The sequence below is a fragment of the Siphateles boraxobius genome, unplaced genomic scaffold (assembly GCF_051911475.1).
Source record: "Siphateles boraxobius isolate OS27281-9 unplaced genomic scaffold, OSU_SipBor_1 15, whole genome shotgun sequence".
In the NCBI taxonomy this organism is placed as follows: Eukaryota; Metazoa; Chordata; class Actinopteri; order Cypriniformes; family Leuciscidae; genus Siphateles; species Siphateles boraxobius.
The window spans coordinates 5,626,238-5,647,886 of record NW_027508755.1 but is presented as its reverse complement, the minus strand read 5'-3'; the positions used below and the strand labels follow the sequence as shown (position 1 = coordinate 5,647,886).

General features: G+C 42.2%; 1 protein-coding gene across 1 annotated transcript in view; it reads right to left on the bottom strand.

Moving 5' to 3' along the window:
• Nucleotides 1-14,092: 14,092 nt before the first annotated feature.
• The window catches only part of LOC143738592 (uncharacterized), a 37,964-nt gene continuing 30,407 nt past the window's right edge, over nt 14,093-21,649 (bottom strand). The window contains exons 14-16 of the mRNA XM_077230581.1: nt 17,783-17,948; nt 17,362-17,551; nt 14,093-14,117 (exon numbers count right to left, since the gene is read on the bottom strand). Of these exons, the coding sequence (XP_077086696.1) occupies nt 14,093-14,117; nt 17,362-17,551; nt 17,783-17,948 (381 nt within the window). The remainder of the gene's footprint in view (nt 14,118-17,361; nt 17,552-17,782; nt 17,949-21,649) is intronic.

Below are 21,649 nucleotides of genomic sequence, written 5' to 3'. Positions count from 1 at the left end.
TGGCACGCCCATTTTTGCTCGACACAAGCTCCGACGCCTCGCTTCAAATGTCACATCACTACCTACACCTAAACTCTCCAGGAAATGGATCTCTACTGGAGGCTGGCATAAATCTGCATAGAACATCAAGAGACACAGCACAGACACAGTAGCCTGGGAAAACCCAGACGAACTTCCGGCAAATTTAGATTTGCTCTGCAAGTTAGTCTGGCGAAGAGTTCATTCAAGCTCATTTCCAATATTTCCAAATCGAGGCAGCAATCACAAACGTTGAGGCGGGCTTTACAAGATGACGATCGATCTGATTGGTTTTAAGGTCTATCCAATTGCGCCCAGAGGCATTTGAGCGACGTCCCTTTGGAAGTGAGCTGTCAATGAACTTTCTCCAGACCCTAACTCAGTTACGACTGAGAAGGGTCTGGTTTTAACCAGGCTATTTACACAGGGGCATGTCTAGAATTTGAATCTGAAATTTTTAGTCACTGACAACAATGTTTCCAGCCACTATAGTGAATATAATTTAATGATGGATGGTTTCATATGGATTACACAATCAGAGAATACTTGTTCACTCAAGCTTTCTATAGACATATTTCTCATCGTGACTGAGGCAAGTAGCCTATAGAGATTGCTAATGTGTCGTCATCATGACGTATTAACAGTGGTGAACGCAAAGCATTTTGGGAATCCGCGGATTGCATGGAGGGAAGAACGCAGTGTTCAAGATACCGTCTACCTGCTGTGTTATAAACTGCAATAACTGCACAGCCAACTTAATGCAAACTTAAAGATTGTTTAATGTTACTTCTCACATGTAATGATTTTTAGCCATCGCTTTAAATAAAATAAACAAAGACTGAATGAAATTCTGCCTCCTTTATCTGTATTAAGGAAGAATTGTGCACTTACATGCACTTCATGACGCACACGTACATTTGTGAATACGCTGAAGGTTTCTCCCTCTCTCCCTCTCTGCCGTGCGCGCGCTACACGGTTTGGAGCTCGCGAGCTCTAGATTCAGGGAGATTTGAACTAATTTGCGGGCATCAGGGAGCCGCTATCAATATGCGGGAGACTCCCAGAACTTCAGGCTGTCTGCAAAAGCACCACAACCCAGCCTGCTGCATTTTGTAGGATTATATTCTGTTTTTCACGCTAATTTTTCATTATTTTCATGCCAGAACACAAGCCTGCAATGCCAGCCCATGTAAACGAGAAAAACATACCCATAATTCAGTGTGTTCTGATGACGTTGCCGCCCAGTTGGTCGCATTTCTTAGCGATCTCTATAGAGTTTTGGTTCGTTTCTGTGACTCGCTCCAGTTCACGGAGACCGAGGCGGCAGAAAGCGCACCCTGTTTGTTTTCTCTGTTTTACAAAAGCGCAACATTTAATTGTTATTGTGAGTGCACTTAAATAAAAGTTTGTTTGCATTTGTCGAATGTTAACTTAACATGCCAGAATTAAAATCCGATAGTAGAAGAATTCGTAGCGCCACTCGGCCAGGTGTGCCAAAATATGTATTTATAAACTTTAATATTTCATACAAAACAATCACAAAACGCTTTGTGACATTTTGAAAATCTGTGCTTGGATTAAGGCCACTGCAAATAGGATCGTAACTTAAACCCATCCCCCCCTGCAAATCGCACCCTGGGTGTGAGCGATGGAATGTTTAGGAGAACTACCTTTAGAAATTGTTTTTGTTCACTAATTATGAGGTTTTCCGGTTTAATCACGATCAGATTTTTTTCTAGATCCTACAGTAAATGCATTGTTTGACTTCACTTATCGAGAAATTGGCACATTTTATATAATGTAATACACTCGCACTTCTATCAATTAAGTGGGTAGAACAAAGACTGTGATTTGAGCTTTGACTTCCTAGTCATATGGTGCTGTAAGGGTCAAACAGGTCAATTTAGCTCGAAGGGAATTATTAATTAATTCATAGGGCGGCCGAGCAATTATAAATATACAAACTATAGTGAAAACACTATTTATTAGCAAGGTAACTTAGATCAGCAGTTTAAGACATTAAATTCGTAAGCACATAACACAAGAACACTTCTCTTTAAAATACAGACAAGTTTTTATTGATTACCCTAACAGATAAAACTGATATCTAACACAAACACATGCTCACACACATTCATACGAGTTACAGAAAGAAAGAGAGTGAAAGAATGAGTTGATGAAATCCCAAGGTTCTAGCATTATATGCACTTATAAGACATGACCTGAATGAACCATCAATCATTAATTTAACCCAAACACGTGGTGTGTTGGCGGTTGGATGGAAAGTCTTTGAAGTTGGAAGCGGGCTTTGCAGTCAAATCGTTGACCGAAACTTTACAGCAAAACTTAACTTAGAACCGAGACTCTCAATGGAACAGAAAACAAACTAAGTAAGAGAAAGAAAAGTGAGACGAGCTTGAATGTTCACGTTCGATGGCTTGAATGAAGCTGTTTAACCTATGTTCTTCTGATCTTGATTTGGGTTATTGCGTCTGCTCGCCTACAAGTTTACTCGTCTGGCTGGTCTAAAATTTCATGGCTACTCTAATGCTTTGTTCGTGTCCTAAGATTTTAAACTCAAATGTTTGTCCAGCCTCCTGGATGAGTTCTGACCAATTAGACACTGCCTTTAGATTAGAGGTGGCTGTTATTTCTGCTCTCGTCGTAATTTAGTCATGCGTTATCTCTGGGATCTCTTTCCAACTCTAGCAGAGAGTACAGAGAGTACAGTTTAGACATGATTCCTATTATCTGATAAGACAAATATGACCCAGAAGGAATTTGCAGAGAGTTGTGTGTTCTTGCTGAGAAGGAGAAATAAACCCTTTTAATCCTATATATTCTATATATAACCACTTGAGAAATGTATAAACTAGTGTTGTCAAAAGTACCGACTTGGGTACCAAGTTGGTGTGCTCTCAAACGCTCCGGTGCGTTGATCATTGTAGCCAATCGTAGACATATCCGATGAGCTCATGAACACAATGGCCAATCAGAGGTGTTTATGATTCTGCTCAACAGTGCTCAAAGCGTCACATTTTTTAAATTTCAGTACCGACTGTGAAGACGATGCTGAACTAGAAGTCTTCTAAGGACCCCCAACCTTGTGCCAGGCTAGGCCTTGACTTCCATTCACCAAAGATCCTCTGACTCCTACTGGTTCTCTCTCATCAAGACAACATCAGCAAAGATCAACTGGAGCCCTCAACAAACTGCATCAGGACAGTTTAATTCAAAAGGGCAAGGCATGCAAGTATCAAACTTAAGTCTCATTATTTGATACATTATGTATCCTTACCCATTTTAAAGAAGGGCGTGTTAGAACTAAACTGATGGTTTGCTCAAGTCTGCTAATCTGCTGAATTTTAAGCAATGCTATAACTTCTTGCTTTCCTGTATTCTGCTTCAGCTCTCTTTCCCTAGGTAAACATGTATGCATGCATGTATGTGTACGTTAGAGTATGTTTAGTCTACTTAAAGTCTTGTTCATGTCACACGTAAAGTTGTCCATGTTTCATGCTCACATACTGGAGTCCCTAATCGTGCAGATTTTGCCTAACGTTGAGAGCGTTCCTCCTTTAGCTAGGCTATTCTCTTTGAAGCTTGCACGGCCATAAAGTACTTGTCTGTATGCACATATCATACCATCCCAAAACAATTTCTGACGGACCAATCGAACATTGTTCAACGACAACCAATATATGTGACCACTATACTTTGTAGCAAATGCTTCAGAATGCAGCAGAAGACTATTGGTCTATAGGCAATACTGGTTGAAACTCTTCATATCCTGATAGCAATCAATATTAGAAGTGTTCTAAATGGTAAAATGAACATACCTTCTGTAAAGGTCTCAGGACCCAAAAAAAAAAAAAAAAGTCAGTCCAATCGTTGCATTCGTATTCAGATTTGGATTTATTCGTTTTCATGTCAACACCATTAACGCCGAAATGAATCTGGATTAGTCAGATGGTACAACTAGAGCACTGTAAGATGTTTACGTTCATTATCACTGTAATGTTATGCGTTTTGAGACATGAGACAATTTAACAGTCTTTCATCTCATGACACTTTGTAGACTCTGCTTTGTGCATTCAAGCGTTTTGAAGGAGGCATGGCTTTGGATGCATTCAAAGCTAGCTTAATATTGCTAGCCTCTCTGAAACCGTTTTGAATGTGTTTGGGTCTTCAGGAGGGGAACTTACACATTCCTAAAGCAGGAATTCCAATGAGCCATTATGTGAGAGAACAGCCATTATGTGAGAGAACAGCCATTATGTGAGAGAACAGCCATTATGTGAGAGAACAGCCATTATGTGAGAGAACAGCCATTATGTGAGAGAACAGCCATTATGTGAGAGAACAGCCATACTAACGCTGGCACACAAAAAACACCAACTTTGTTATCACACTTAAAGAAATATAAAAGAGAAAGTAGTCTTACAAGTGAGAGATTTATTTGGTGATAACAGGGAAAATATACCATACATCCAATGGTTAAATCAGCACAGTTACCTGCATGCATAGCCACATTACTTATGACCTGAACATTGGCCATAAGGGTTAGTTTGGCGACAGTTTTCAGCACACACTGGAGGCTTCGGGGGTTCGGCTCCAGGCCTCCCTGGTCGCTTCGGGGGTTCGGCTCCAGGCCTCCCTGGTCGCTTCGGGGGTTCGGCTCCAGGCCTCCCTGGAGCCATCGGGGGTCCGGCTCCAGGCCTCCCTGGAGCCATCGGGGGTCCGGCTCCAGGCCTCCCTGGAGCCATCGGGGGTCCGGCTCCAGGCCTCCCTGGAGCCATCGGGGGTTCGGCTGCAGGCTTAACCGGAGGTTCAGTTGCAGGCGGCTCTGGCAGTTCGGTGGAGGGCTACGGCTCAGGCAGTTCGACGGAAGGCTCCGGTTCAGGCTCAAGCAGTTCAGTGGAAGGCTTCGGGGGTTCGGCTCCAGGCCTCCCTGGAGGCATTGGGGGTTCAGCTCCAGGCCTCCCTGGAGGCTTCGGGGGTTCCCTCCCTGGGTGCTTTGGGGGTTCGGCTCCAGGCCTCCCTGGTTGTTTTGGGGGTTCGGCTCCAGGCCTCCCTGGAGGCTTCGGGGGTTCGGCTCCAGGCCACCCTGGAGGCTTCGGGGGTTCGGCTCCAGGCCACCCTGGAGGCTTCGGGGGTTCGGCTCCAGGCCACCCTGGAGGCTTCGGGGGTTCGGCTCCAGGCCACCCTGGAGGCTTCGGGGGTTCGGCTCCAGGCCTCCCTGGAGGCATCGGGGGTTCGGCTCCAGGCCTTTCTGGAAGCTTTGGGCGTTCGCTCCCTGGAGGCTTCGGGGGTTCGGCTCCAGGCCTCCCTGGAGGCTTCGGGGGTTCAGCTCCAGGCCACCCTGGAGGCTTCGGGGGTTCAGCTCCAGGCCACCCTGGAGGCTTCGGGGGTTCAGCTCCAGGCCTCCCTGGAGGCTTCGGGGGTTCCCTCCCTGGAGGCTTCGGGGGTTCCCTCCCTGGAGGCTTCGGGGGTTCCCTCCCTGGAGGCTTCGGGGGTTCCCTCCCTGGAGGCTTCGGGGGTTCCCTCCCTGGAGGCTTCGGGGGTTCCCTCCCTGGAGGCTTCGGGGGTTCCCTCCCTGGAGGCTTCGGGGGTTCCCTCCCTGGAGGCTTCGGGGGTTCCCTCCCTGGAGGCTTCGGGGGTTCCCTCCCTGGAGGCTTCGGGGGTTCCCTCCCTGGAGGCTTCGGGGGTTCCCTCCCTGGAGGCTTCGGGGGTTCCCTCCCTGGAGGCTTCGGGGGTTCCCTCCCTGGAGGCTTCGGGGGTTCCCTCCCTGGAGGCTTCGGGGGTTCCCTCCCTGGAGGCTTCGGGGGTTCCCTCCCTGGAGGCTTCGGGGGTTCCCTCCCTGGAGGCTTCGGGGGTTCCCTCCCTGGAGGCTTCGGGGGTTCCCTCCCTGGAGGCTTCGGGGGTTCGGCTGCAGGCTTCACTGGAGAGATACAGATTAGTCGATCCATTTAGCGGCATTCAGTCTCAGATACAGCACAAAAACCAAATTGCAAGTTTTACTCCGTATTAATCTTCTGTTAATTTTGTAAAGCCATCTTGTGCTTGAAACCATGCTAGTTGGCTAAATACTTTACATTGAGAACGACTTATTAGAAAACAAGACAAACTGAAATAACGAGGAAGCTGAGCCAAACACTAATACAACACACACCTGCAAATGGAGCCATACACTGATGTCCACAACCATTGCTGCAGCATTTCTCATTGTTCGGACAGTCACTGTCATAGCAACACATCTCGGCACACATTCCTGGTCCAAAATTTGTGCTTGGACACTCTCCTGGCTTTGCTGTTATACAGACACATGACAGAAACCACATCAATGAATGTCTCATTCACTGTATGAAAAAAAAAAGAAAGTTGTCATAAGATGATAGTAGGAGGTTTTACCGGAATATTCAGTCTATCTACTTCATAGTTTCACGTTTAGTTCAATGTGTTGATTGCGGTTTCTTTGCAATTATTTGTGAAACTTACTAGCAATTTCTGAGTCAAAACGTTTTTTCAGTGTTTTTGGAAGGCGTGTAGCATCAATCATTAATAAAAACTCACTGAAAACAGGCGGCACACACACGGGGCCACAGGGAAATTTACAGCATTTGTGTCCTCCAAAGCAGTCTCTATCAGAAGTGCATCCGCGACGGGACGGCTCGACCGTCAGCGTCGCCGGACACTGACCGGACACTGCAGAAGAGGATTCAAGAGGATCATTTGTGTAGACCAGGAAGTGCTGTAATAGTTTGATTCAGCTTTTGCAAGTCAGGGGTATTGCAATGAGTCTCAAACTTTACAATATTCACACATTCATCTGCTTCAATTCAAAGTAGCTTAGAAATCTACAATTTTTCAATAATCTGCATCAATCGGTTTCAGAGACGGAGAGTGCTGTTACAACCCATCCCACTAAAGTAGAGGGAGTAATAGTGCAATGCTGATAGAAAACATGGACATCAGTTAATATGTTGTATACAAATTTACCGGTGTACATCGTCAATTTATGCCATCCCCATGACCACCCTAATTTCCTTTTAAGCATTTTAATAGGCTACTCCGAAGACATAAATATAGAAATGCACTACATATACACAACGCAGAGCAACCGGTTATAATTAGCTCCCCATGTTATATTGTAGGCTTATTTAGTTGCTAAAACAAAAAGTTTAGGCAAAAGTTTAAACTCCGGATTGGTAATTTTGTAGCCATGTTATAAGACTAATGTTCTTGTTTTACATTAAACAAAAAGGCTTATATTAGTGATTATATGGGTTTTACTTGTACAATGAAAAACAGATGACAGTTTGCATATTTATACTTTGCTTATTAAAACTAAACCAACATACAAAGTTGAACTTCCACTTGACATCTGTACTGTATTTTTGTAAGCCTATGTGCTGAGATTCATCTAAAGTCAAATTTTGTTAGGCACTTTATTTATGCACTTCTTCGGGCTGTGTAATGAAGCTAAAATAACTTCTCACCTACAACTCCAGCGTCTGTTGTGCTCAAACATGCAGACAGACACAATAAAACGGCACTAAACGAGCAGTACACTCGAGCGGTCATCCTCTCGACCTGCAATCTCACAATCAACTCTGCAGGAAGATGTGCTGAATTAGTGAGTCAGGAGGGGCAGACAGCGAGGAACACAAACCTACAAAGAAAAACCCCGTTGCTGAGTCCCACACACACAAAAAAAAAAAACGCTGTCAAAGCAGTTTAAAGTGCTTTTTGAACGCGTTTTTAAAGTTCCAATTGGAGGCCCGTGTAACTCCAACCATAATGAAAATCACCTGCCTGTAGCTTTCTAATATAGCCTAATCTTGAAGACTTTGATTAGCTTGTTCAGGTGTGTTTGATTAGGGTTGGATGTCGTAATAATTGCTGTGATTAGGAGATGATTGATTCTGCGTTCCAAACCGCATACTTCCCTACTATTTAGTATGGGAAAAGAGTAGGCGAGCGAAAAAGTATGTATTAATCCAAAAGAGTAGGCGGGAATTACCTGGGTGACGTACCAATTATCGCGAGATTTGGACTTAAGTGCGTTCTAATGTGCCTACTTTCCTACTATATAGTAGGCGAAAACAGTACGTGAAGGAAGCAGTACGTTCGAAATATCAGTATTCATAAAAGAGTAGGGGAGAAGTTCCCGGATGGCTTACTGCTTCCGGCCCGATTTTTGAGTGCTAAACCGATGGATACTCTTCTATCCCAGGAGGCCACGCGAGAGCATACGTCATTATCAAACATCACGGAGATCAGCGACGCCGGGGGTTTTCAAATGTGAGTAAACACGGTTCCTTATCTGTTAAACTACAATAGAGTAGACGTTTTAACTGTTGAAGGTGTAAAGTAGTTAGACAGTATAGTATAGTTGTGATTTTGCTGTAAAAACATGCTTTGTATAGCTAGCTAACAGGGGAGCTCTAAGCACACGTAACGTCTCTAAATTGGATTTACATAACCATATACATCTTAAACACGCTTATTTAAAATGTCTATTTACATCTGAAAGGAAAATATTGTAAGTATTGACATATTGCAGATGAGCACATCACAACATGAAAAAGACATCTGAGTGATGTATGACAAAACAAATTACATTTTGCTTGTTTTATTAAATTATATCATTTTTAGTATATAAAAAAAAGTAATATAATTAAGTATTGGTCAGCATTTAATATTATTTTGTTTAAGTTTTGGGGTGGGCTAACAATGCAATTCATTCTGAGGTAATATTAATTTTTTATGAGCGATACTTGCATTTTTCGAGTATAAAGTCAACAGTTTCTCCAAAGGAGATCTTCGAGCAGCGGCCCGTCTCCTTGTGCACTGCAGACAGTAAACGCAGAGGAAAACTGTTCTAGGTTCTGCTGTCGAGTTACTGATGTTATGAAGTGTTAGTGCACCTGTCGCTCATATAATTTAAACTTATAAACTTATTACATAAAGATCATGGAAAGATACTAGTTGTATCTAACAATGAACAATCATAATGACAAAACAGAAGACATAAAGATCATTGGTTTGTGTACATCATAATATGATATTTATACACAGGAAAGAACAATAACAAGGCTAAATATCTTTAAATATAAATAGTTCTTCATAATACATTAAAAAATAGTTTTGTTGTTATTGTCTGAGGGATGAAACGAGAGGTAAATTCATCAAGAAAAGAGGAAAACTTGAAGGAGAAACTTTTTGTGTATAAAATAAAGAAATTAACAACATATTCAAGAGATAACGATTTTGGGGTTTCTTAAAAAATCGTTATAAGGAACTGTGGGTCACATTAGAAGGGTTTAAAATATAACAACTTAAATCAACACTAAATGTATTCACAAAATAAATTGGCAGCTGTTTCTTCAACAATACCACAAAATGAGCAAGTTTCATCAATATCAAGATATTTACAGATAGATGAATTAAACGTGTCGTTCATCTTTTAAGTTGTTGCGTTTGTGATAACGTGTCGTAGGTCACATGATAACGTCAACATGGCGGATGATGTCCGGATCGCATTCATACTCAACGAGATTTGGCTATAAAGTACCTACTCTTTTAGCGCTCGTTAAGTAAGTACTCATTGAAATTAAGTACCTACTCATTGAGTATGCGGTTTGGAACGCAGCCTGAGCGTTTGTATGGCAACACTATCAATGCCGAATGATTCTGCATTGGTCAGGTGGTACAGGTCAGAGTTCTACCACAAGTTACAAGTTGGACTAAACTCCTACACCTAGTGATGGCAAAATGAGGCTTCCTGAACCACTGAGACCTCACAGACCATTGCTTCACCCAAAGGTTCATTACTCGAAGCTTCATTCAGCATTGCTCACTAGTGACACCTAGCTACTGTGCAAAGAAATAGCAGACCAATTAATTCATTCTGAAACAATGACCTGAGCAGACTTATGATGTCAGTATACCCCCCTGTTCTGTTTTATTTATTATTTTCTTCTCACTGTTAATGTCTGTAACCTTTCATTTGCAATAATAAAAATACCTGAGCAGACATTTGTCCATTGCCTGGGTATAAAATAAAATATGTATATTTCTCTGTCTGAATTTACTTCTGCAGAGACAACTGTCTCTCACACACACACACACACACACACACACACACACACACACACACACACACACACACACACACACACACACACACACACACACAGTTAATTAATTATTCATAAATGGTTTGGATAGTGACAGTATGAACAACAAAAGTGACACTGTTTTGAGTGCAGTGCTTATGGTGGAGGGAGTGTAATAAAGTAAAGTGCAACAGAAAAGTGTGGGGTGGTAAAGGTTAAGAATTGTTTATGGTGATTTTGTGCATTGAACTGTTACTATTTTTGTGCAGTGTTGTGCTTATGGGACTGGGGACGTAGAGGAACGAAGGAAGGATTAAAAATTATTTTTATTGAGGAACAGAATTTTTTCAAGTGTGTTGGGGCTTAGACGATTCCTCTTCTTGGACAGAACCTCTCCAGCCTTGGAAAAGATCCTTTCACATGGAACAGAGGATGCGGGGGAACATAAAAATGCCAGGGCCAGATGGTATAAATGAGGATACTGATGTTTATGTTGAGCCCAATATACCAGTGGATCCTCAGATCTTGTGAGATTCACTTCAGATAAATATCGGTCCACTTCTACAGTAGCATCTGCTGTTGCACTTGAGCTCCTTCTACCGTGTTCAACCGTGCTATCCAGCAGATGCCAAAGGTCACCTAATAATAGAGGTACAAAGAAAAAATACTCCATTAACAATGGTTCACATTACTAAATCACTAATGTGAACATTCACACAACAAACACATATAGTACTTACTGTTGTCTGTGGATTGGCCTGCTTCTGAAGAGGCTGGCAGCTGAGTTGGGGGTATATTGGTGGAAGCAGAATGGAGAGCAGAACTTCTGATTACAGTAGCGCATTCAGATTTTAATCTTGATATGCCTTCTTGCAGTTTCCCTTGACTTAAGAATCCCAGTTTTTTTAATCTGGGATCCAATAACGTGGGTATGGTCATCACACTCATTCACCATTTCTTTTTTGGAATCTATAATAAAATAAAATGCAGGTGTATTGTAGGAGCCTAAAACATTATTTAAATAATGTTTTTTAATGATTATTATCAATTACTTTGACTACTGTGTGGATTGTTAGTAGTCTGTGCATGCTCGTGCAGTGCTCGATAATGCCTGAGCATGGAGGACGTGTTATTGCTGTATGTCAGCTCCTTTAGGCACAGCAAGCATTTCACCTTGAAACATAAATTAATAGACATTAAATATAATACAGCCATATAGTGAGGATTATTATATAAAGACAGTAAAATAATAATAATAACAATATTAATACAAATTGTGTTTGTACCTTATTGTGAGCAACCATTTCAAAAAACTCCCAGACAGGGGAGGATTTCCTCTTTCTTGCTGGCTCCATTACAAGGAAAAAGGAAGAGGTCACAAAAAGCAAACAATTCCAAAAGGGCAATCCAAATCAAAAAGCAGTCCAGTCCAAATCCAAAAATCCAAAGCAATCCAAATAATCTTATCTAATTAATATAACAATACTATAATATAGCTACTATAATTAATACTAACAATATACTATAACTAATCTAACCTGATATAATGTAATAATATACACATATATTACTAACACATATATTAACCCTAACACATATATTGCACAATAACGACGATGAAACAACTCTCTAACTCCAACTCTCTAACTCTAACTCTCTGACTCTCTGACACTACTACAACTGATTCTACTACTCCTGCAACACCCACAAGGAGGCGCGAGTTTCGAACCCCCTTTATCCGGAAACGACACTCAGACCGAACCGATGACTTATCCACACAAACCGAGGCCTCGTTTGTCATTAGTCACGTGATTTTCACGTTAACAACACAAGCCTCGAATCGCGGCTTCATCTGGCACGCCCATTTTTGCTCGACACAAGCTCCGACGCCTCGCTTCAAATGTCACATCACTACCTACACCTAAACTCTCCAGGAAATGGATCTCTACTGGAGGCTGGCATAAATCTGCATAGAACATCAAGAGACACAGCACAGACACAGTAGCCTGGGAAAACCCAGACGAACTTCCGGCAAATTTAGATTTGCTCTGCAAGTTAGTCTGGCGAAGAGTTCATTCAAGCTCATTTCCAATATTTCCAAATCGAGGCAGCAATCACAAACGTTGAGGCGGGCTTTACAAGATGACGATCGATCTGATTGGTTTTAAGGTCTATCCAATTGCGCCCAGAGGCATTTGAGCGACGTCCCTTTGGAAATGAGCTGTCAATGAACTTTCTCCAGACCCTAACTCAGTTATGACTGAGAAGGGTCTGGTTTTAACCAGGCTATTTACACAGGGGCATGTCTAGAATTTGAATCTGAAATTTTTAGTCACTGACAACAATGTTTCCAGCCACTATAGTGAATATAATTTAATGATGGATGGTTTCATATGGATTACACAATCAGAGAATACTTGTTCACTCAAGCTTTCTATAGACATATTTCTCATCGTGACTGAGGCAAGTAGCCTATAGAGATTGCTAATGTGTCGTCATCATGACGTATTAACAGTGGTGAACGCAAAGCATTTTGGGAATCCACGGATTGCATGGAGGGAAGAACGCAGTGTTCAAGATGCCGTCTACCTGCTGTGTTATAAACTGCAATAACTGCACAGCCAACTTAATGCAAACTTAAAGATTGTTTAATGTTACTTCTCACATGTAATGATTTTTAGCCATTGCTTTAAATAAAATAAACAAAGACTGAATGAAATTCTGCCTCCTTTATCTGTATTAAGGAAGAATTGTGCACTTACATGCACTTCATGACGCACACGTACATTTGTGAATACGCTGAAGGTTTCTCCCTCTCTCCCTCTCTGCCGTGCGCGCGCTACACGGTTTGGAGCTCGCGAGCTCTAGATTCCGGGAGATTTGAACTAATTTGCGGGCATCAGGGAGCCGCTATCAATATGCGGGAGACTCCCAGAACTTCAGGCTGTCTGCAAAAGCACCACAACCCAGCCTGCTGCATTTTGTAGGATTATATTCTGTTTTTCACGCTAATTTTTCATTATTTTCATGCCAGAACACAAGCCTGCAATGCCAGCCCATGTAAACGAGAAAAACATACCCATAATTCAGTGTGTTCTGATGACGTTGCCGCCCAGTTGGTCGCATTTCTTAGCGATCTCTATAGAGTTTTGGTTCGTTTCTGTGACTCGCTCCAGTTCACGGAGACCGAGGCGGCAGAAAGCGCACCCTGTTTGTTTTCTCTGTTTTACAAAAGCGCAACATTTAATTGTTATTGTGAGTGCACTTAAATAAAAGTTTGTTTGCGTTTGTCGAATGTTAATTTAACATGCCAGAATTAAAATCCGATAGTAGAAGAATTCGTAGCGCCACTCGGCCAGGTGTGCCAAAATATGTATTTATAAACTTTAATATTTCATACAAAACAATCACAAAACGCTTTGTGACATTTTGAAAATCTGTGCTTGGATTAAGGCCACTGCAAATAGGATCGTAACTTAAACCCATCCCCCCCTGCAAATCGCACCCTGGGTGTGAGCGATGGAATGTTTAGGAGAACTACCTTTAGAAATTGTTTTTGTTCACTAATTATGAGGTTTTCCGGTTTAATCACGATCAGATTTTTTTCTAGATCCTACAGTAAATGCATTGTTTGACTTCACTTATCGAGAAATTGGCACATTTTATATAATGTAATACACTCGCACTTCTATCAATTAAGTGGGTAGAACAAAGACTGTGATTTGAGCTTTGACGTCCTAGTCATATGGTGCTGTAAGGGTCAAACAGGTCAATTTAGCTCGAAGGGAATTATTAATTAATTCATAGGGCGGCCGAGCAATTATAAATATACAAACTATAGTGAAAACACTATTTATTAGCAAGGTAACTTAGATCAGCAGTTTAAGACATTAAATTCGTAAGCACATAACACAAGAACACTTCTCTTTAAAATACAGACAAGTTTTTATTGATTACCCTAACAGATCAAACTGATATCTAACACAAACACATGCTCACACACATTCATACGAGTTACAGAAAGAAAGAGAGTGAAAGAATGAGTTGATGAAATCCCAAGGTTCTAGCATTATATGCACTTATAAGACATGACCTGAACGAACCATCAATCATTAATTTAACCCAAACACGTGGTGTGTTGGCGGTTGGATGGAAAGTCTTTGAAGTTGGAAGCGGGCTTTGCAGTCAAATCGTTGACCGAAACTTTACAGCAAAACTTAACTTAGAACCGAGACTCTCAATGGAACAGAAAACAAACTAAGTAAGAGAAAGAAAAGTGAGACGAGCTTGAATGTTCACGTTCGATGGCTTGAATGAAGCTGTTTAACCTATGTTCTTCTGATCTTGATTTGGGTTATTGCGTCTGCTCGCCTACAAGTTTACTCGTCTGGCTGGTCTAAAATGTCATGGCTACTCTAATGCTTTGTTCGTGTCCTAAGATTTTAAACTCAAATGTTTGTCCAGCCTCCTGGATGAGTTCTGACCAATTAGACACTGCCTTTAGATTAGAGGTGGCTGTTATTTCTGCTCCCGTCGTAATTTAGTCTTGCGTTATCTCTGTGATCTCTTTCCAACTCTAGCAGAGAGTACAGAGAGTACAGTTTAGACATGATTCCTATTATCTGATAAGACAAATATGACCCAGAAGGAATTTGCAGAGAGTTGTGTGTTCTTGCTGAGAAGGAGAAATAAACCCTTTTAATCCTATATATTCTATATATAACCACTTGAGAAATGTATAAACTAGTGTTGTCAAAAGTACCGACTTGGATACCAAGTTGGTGTGCTCTCAAACGCTCCGGTGCGTTGATCATTGTAGCCAATCGTAGACATATCCGATGAGCTCATGAACACAATGGCCAATCAGAGGTGTTTATGATTCTGCTCAACAGTGCTCAAAGCGTCACATTTTTTAAATTTCAGTACCGACTGTGAAGACGATGCTGAACTAGAAGTCTTCTAAGGACCCCCAACCTTGTGCCAGGCTAGGCCTTGACTTCCATTCACCAAAGATCCTCTGACCCCTACTGGTTCTCTCTCATCAAGACAACATCAGCAAAGATCAACTGGAGCCCTCAACAAACTGCATCAGGACAGTTTAATTCAAAAGGGCAAGGCATGCAAGTATCAAACTTAAGTCTCATTATTTGATACATTATGTATCCTTACCCATTTTAAAGAAGGGCGTGTTAGAACTAAACTGATGGTTTGCTCAAGTCTAATAATCTGCTGAATTTTAAGCAATGCTATAACTTCTTGCTTTCCTGTATTCTGCTTCAGCTCTCTTTCCCTAGGTAAACATGTATGCATGCATGTATGTGTACGTTAGAGTATGTTTAGTCTACTTAAAGTCTTGTTCATGTCACACGTAAAGTTGTCCATGTTTCATGCTCACATACTGGAGTCCCTAATCGTGCAGATTTTGCCTAACGTTGAGAGCGTTCCTCCTTTAGCTAGGCTAATCTCTTTGAAGCTTGCACGGCCATAAAGTACTTGTCTGTATGCACATATCATACCATCCCAAAACAATTTCTGACGGACCAATCGAACATTGTTCAACGACAACCAATATATGTGACCACTATACTTTGTAGCAAATGCTTCAGAATGCAGCAGAAGACTATTGGTCTATAGGCAATACTGGTTGAAACTCTTCATATCCTGATAGCAATCAATATTAGAAGTGTTCTAAATGGTAAAATGAACATACCTTCTGTAAAGGTCTCAGGACCCAAAAAAAAAAAAAAAAAGTCAGTCCAATCGTTGCATTCGTATTCAGATTTGGATTTATTCGTTTTCATGTCAACACCATTAACGCCGAAATGAATCTGGATTAGTCAGATGGTGCAACTAGAGCACTGTAAGATGTTTACGTTCATTATCACTGTAATGTTATGCGTTTTGAGACATGAGGCAATTTAACAGTCTTTCATCTCATGACACTTTGTAGACTCTGCTTTGTGCATTCATGCGTTTTGAAGGAGGCATGGCTTTGGATGCATTCAAAGCTAGCTTAATATTGCTAGCCTCTCTGAAACCGTTTTGAATGTGTTTGGGTCTTCAGGAGGGGAACTTACACATTCCTAAAGCAGGAATTCCAATGAGCCATTATGTGAGAGAACAGCCATTATGTGAGAGAACAGCCATTATGTGAGAGAACAGCCATTATGTGAGAGAACAGCCATTATGTGAGAGAACAGCCATTATGTGAGAGAACAGCCATTATGTGAGAGAACAGCCATTATGTGAGAGAACAGCCAAACTAACGCTGGCACACAAAAAACACCAACTTTGTTATCACACTTAAAGAAATATAAAAGAGAAAGTAGTCTTACAAGTGTGAGATTTATTTGGTGATAACAGGGAAAATATACCATACATCCAATGGTTAAATCAGCACAGTTACCTGCATGCATAGCCACATTACTTATGACCTGAACATTGGCCATAAGGGTTAGTTTGGCGACAGTTTTCAGCACACACTGGAGGCTTCGGGGGTCCGGCTCCAGGCCTCCCTGGAGGCTTCGGGGGTCCGGCTCCAGGCCTCCCTGGAGGCATCGGGGGTCCGGCTCCAGGCCTCCCTGGAGGCATCGGGGGTCCGGCTCCAGGCCTCCCTGGAGGCATCGGGGGTCCGGCTCCAGGCCTCCCTGGAGGCATCGGGGGTCCGGCTCCAGGCCTCCCTGGAGGCATCGGGGGTTCGGCTGTAGGCTTAACCGGAGGTTCAGTTGCAGGCGGCTCTGGGAGTTCGGTGGAGGGCTCCGGCAGTTCGACGGAAGGCTCCGGTTCAGGCTCAAGCAGTTCAGTGGAAGGCTTCGGGGGTTCGGCTCCAGGCCTCCCTGGAGGCATTGGGGGTTCGGCTCCAGGCCTCCCTGGTTGTTTTGGGGGTTCGGCTCCAGGCCTCCCTGGAGGCTTCGGGGGTTCGGCTCCAGGCCTCCCTGGAGGCTTCGGGGGTTCGGCTCCAGGCCTCCCTGGAGGCTTCGGGGGTTCGGCTCCAGGCCTCCCTGGAGGCTTCGGGGGTTCGGCTCCAGGCCTCCCTGGAGGCTTCGGGGGTTCGGCTCCAGGCCTCCCTGGAGGCTTCGGGGGTTCGGCTCCAGGCCTCCCTGGAGGCTTCGGGGGTTCGCTCCCTGGAGGCTTCGGGGGTTCGGCTCCAGGCCTTCCTGGAGGCTTCGGGGGTTCGGCTCCAGGCCTTCCTGGAGGCTTCGGGGGTTCGGCTCCAGGCCACCCTGGAGGCTTCAGGGGTTCAGCTCCAGGCCACCCTGGAGGCTTCGGGGGTTCAGCTCCAGGCCACCCTGGAGGCTTCGGGGGTTCAGCTCCAGACCACCCTGGAGGCTTCGGGGGTTCAGCTCCAGGCCTCCCTGGAGGCTTCGGGGGTTCCCTCCCTGGAGGCTTCGGGGGTTCGGCTGCAGGCTTCACTGGAGAGATACAGATTAGTCGATCCATTTAGCGGCATTCAGTCTCAGATACAGCACAAAAACCAAATTGCAAGTTTTACTCCGTATTAATCTTCTGTTAATTTTGTAAAGCCATCTTGTGCTTGAAACCATGCTAGTTGGCTAAATATTTTACATTGAGAACGACTTATTAGAAAACAAGACAAACTGAAATAACGAGGAAGCTGAGCCAAACACTAATACAACACACACCTGCAAATGGAGCCATACACTGATGTCCACAACCATTGCTGCAGCATTTCTCATTGTTCGGACAGTCACTGTCATAGCAACACATCTCGGCACACATGGTCCAAAATTTGTGCTTGGACACTCTCCTGGCTTTGCTGTTATACAGACACATGACAGAAACCACATCAATGAATGTCTCATTCACTGTATGAAAAAAAAAAGAAAGTTGTCATAAGATGATAGTAGGAGGTTTTACCGGAATATTCAGTCTATCTACTTCATAGTTTCACGTTTAGTTCAATGTGTTGCTTGCGGTTTCTTTGCAATTATTTGTGAAACTTACTAGCAATTTCTGAGTCAAAACATTTTTTCAGTGTTTTTGGAAGGCGTGTAGCATCCATCATTAATAAAAACTCACTGAAAACAGGCGGCACACACACGGGGCCACAGGGAAATTTACAGCATTTGTGTCCTCCAAAGCAGTCTCTATCAGAAGTGCATCCGCGACGGGACGGCTCGACCGTCAGCGTCGCCGGACACTGACCGGACACTGCAGAAGAGGATAATTTGTGTAGACCAGGAAGTGCTGTAATAGTTTGATTCAGCTTTTGCAAGTCAGGGGTATTGCAATGAGTCTCAAACTTTACAATATTCACACATTCATCTGCTTCAATTCAAAGTAGCTTAGAAATCTACAATTTTTCAATAATCTGCATCAATCGGTTTCAGAGACGGAGAGTGCCGTTACAACCCATCCCACTAAAGTAGAGGGAGTAATAGTGCAATGCTGATAGAAAACATGGACATCAGTTAATATGTTGTATACAAATTTACCGGTGTACATCGTCAATTTATGCCATCCCCATGACCACCCTAATTTCCTTTTAAGCATTTTAATAGGCTACTCAGAAGACATAAATATAGAAATGCACTACATATACACAACGCAGAGCAACCGGTTATAATTAGCTCCCCATGTTATATTGTAGGCTTATTTAGTTGCTAAAACAAAAAGTTTAGGCAAAAGTTTAAACTCCGGATTGGTAATTTTGTAGCCATGTTATAAGACTAATGTTCTTGTTTTACATTAAACAAAAAGGCTTGTATTAGTGATTATATGGGTTTTACTTGTACAATGAAAAACAGATGACAGTTTGCATATTTATACTTTGCTTATTAAAACTAAACCAACATACAAAGTTGAACTTCCACTTGACATCTGTACTGTATTTTTGTAAGCCTATGTGCTGAGATTCATCTAAAGTCAAATTTTGTTAGGCACTTTATTTATGCACTTCTTCGGGCTGTGTAATGAAGCTAAAATAACTTCTCACCTACAACTCCAGCGTCTGTTGTGCTCAAACATGCAGACAGACACAATAAAACGGCACTAAACGAGCAGTACACTCGAGCGGTCATCCTCTCGACCTGCAATCTCACAATCAACTCTGCAGGAAGATGTGCTGAATTAGCAGTGTTGGGAGTAACGCGTTACAAAAGTAATGCATTACAGTAACATATTACGTTTTGCTGTAACGCAGTAGTGTAAGGCATTACTAATCAATTTTCAGTAATATTTTACTCGGTACATGTTCGGTAAGGCTTGCGTTACAACAGACTTTTAGTTTTAATTGTAAAACAAACAAACAAACAAAAAAACCAGCAAGACCGCCAGACATTACGAATGAAAGATGCAAGTAGGCTAAATTAACTGTTCGTGGTCAGTCAATATCCGCGTGTGAGGTCCAAGTCTGTAATTAAAGACTAAATGGCAGCGTCTGATATATTTGTACAGCGATTTCTTTTTTACAGGAGTGCCGTGAGGTATGATTTCGGCCTCTGTGCTCACGCTGGCCAGTGGAAAAGCGGCTAATGGTGAAGATGGCATGATGAAGAAGACTATACATTCGCGAGATGGACGTATGAGCATTAGGCTATTCGTTCTGTTTTCTTTCTAAACAGTTAGGCTATGTTTATGTGGTATTTTTCATGTTTTCATCACGCAATCATGTTTTTGATGCCGTGGTGACGCGTTCATGTAAGGGCGGCGGCGCTGCCGATAAAGCACCTAAAAGCTGTCACAAAGAACCGGCAAAAGCAATGATTATGAATATGTCAAATATAGCAAGGAGACATGTTGATTGTTTATTAATAAAGTCAAGATGAAGTTGACGATGCTGACTCGCGATCTTCGCCGTAGTGAATGCACCAGAGAGAAATGCACATTTCATTTCATAAGCAGAGAGCAGTCTGTTTTCTTTCGTTTTGAATTGTTCTGTTTACAAGTAGACATTTCAATATAGATATATTTTTCAGGTCCGTACAATTAAAACAAAACGAAATTCACTTTAAAGAAAGGCTTCGTGTCTTCTGTGTAAGGTGTCTGTGAAAGTTTTAAAGCAGTCTTTTAGTGCCGCTTCAGAGCGGTCGCGTCCGTAACGGAGAACTGTCACGTCTGTAACATTATTTTTTCCTCATAAATGCGAACACGAAAAATAAAATAAAATGAATATTTTATGTTCTGTGGAGATCCAACCCTTCTTCATTAGATTTGCGCAGTGTAATTCACAGAATTACAACAACAAAAAATCGTTGCCTCCTAAAAGTTAAAGATTTTTTTTTGTCACACATGACTGTCGATTTCCCTAATATTAAATATAAAACGCATGTGTAGACTGATATTTTTCTAATGTCTGGACTCCTTTCTGGGAGGAGCCTATGGATAAACAGACGTTACAATATTTTGGTATTAATGCATTTTCTGAGAATTTATATAATTATATAAGTTAACTGCAAGTCTGCAAATGTCATGTCCATAACGCTGGAATTCCCAAATTTTAAATAATTTATCCTCAACTAGTTTTGTGGTGTAGGTCTACATATTTTATAATGTTAAGTTAACTTCAAATAATACTAATAGTAATTTAAAGATGTGGTAGCATTGGATCTGGACGGTATGGATAACGCTGTGAATTGGAAGGGGTGTGTCGCGATTCTGCAGGTTCGTGGATCTGAGTGTCGCGATTTCGGTTTCATATCGCATATCGTTACAGCTTTTTGAACGCGTTTTTAAAGTTCCAATTGGAGGCCCGCGTAACTCCAACCATAATGAAAATCACCTGCCTGTAGCTTTCTAATATAGCCTAATCTTGAAGACTTTGATTAGCTTGTTCAGGTGTGTTTGATTAGGGTTGGATGTCGTAATAATTGCCGTGATTAGGAGATGATTGAGCGTTTGTATGGCAACACTATCAATGCCGAATGATTCTGCATTGGTCAGGTGGTACAGGTCAGAGTTCTACCACAAGTTACAAGTTGGACTAAACTCCTACACCTAGTGATGGCAAAATGAGGCTTCCTGAACCACTGAGACCTCACAGACCATTGCTTCACCCAAAGGTTCATTACTCGAAGCTTCATTCAGCATTGCTCACTAGTGACACCTAGCTACTGTGCAAAGAAATAGCAGACCAATTAATTCATTCTGAAACAATGACCTGAGCAGACTTATGATGTCAGTATACCCCCCTGTTCTGTTTTATTTATTTATTTTCTTCTCACTGTTAATGTCTGTAACCTTTCATTTGCAATAATAAAAATACCTGAGCAGACATTTGTCCATTGCCTGGGTATAAAATAAAATATGTATATTTCTCTGTCTGAATTTACTTCTGCAGAGACAACTGTCTCTCTCACACACACACACACACACACACACACACACACACACACACACACACACACACACACACACACACACACACACACACACACACACACACACACACAGTTAATTAATTATTCATAAATGGTTTGGATAGTGACAGTATGAACAACAAAAGTGACACTGTGTTGAGTGCAGTGCTTATGGTGGAGGGAGTGTAATAA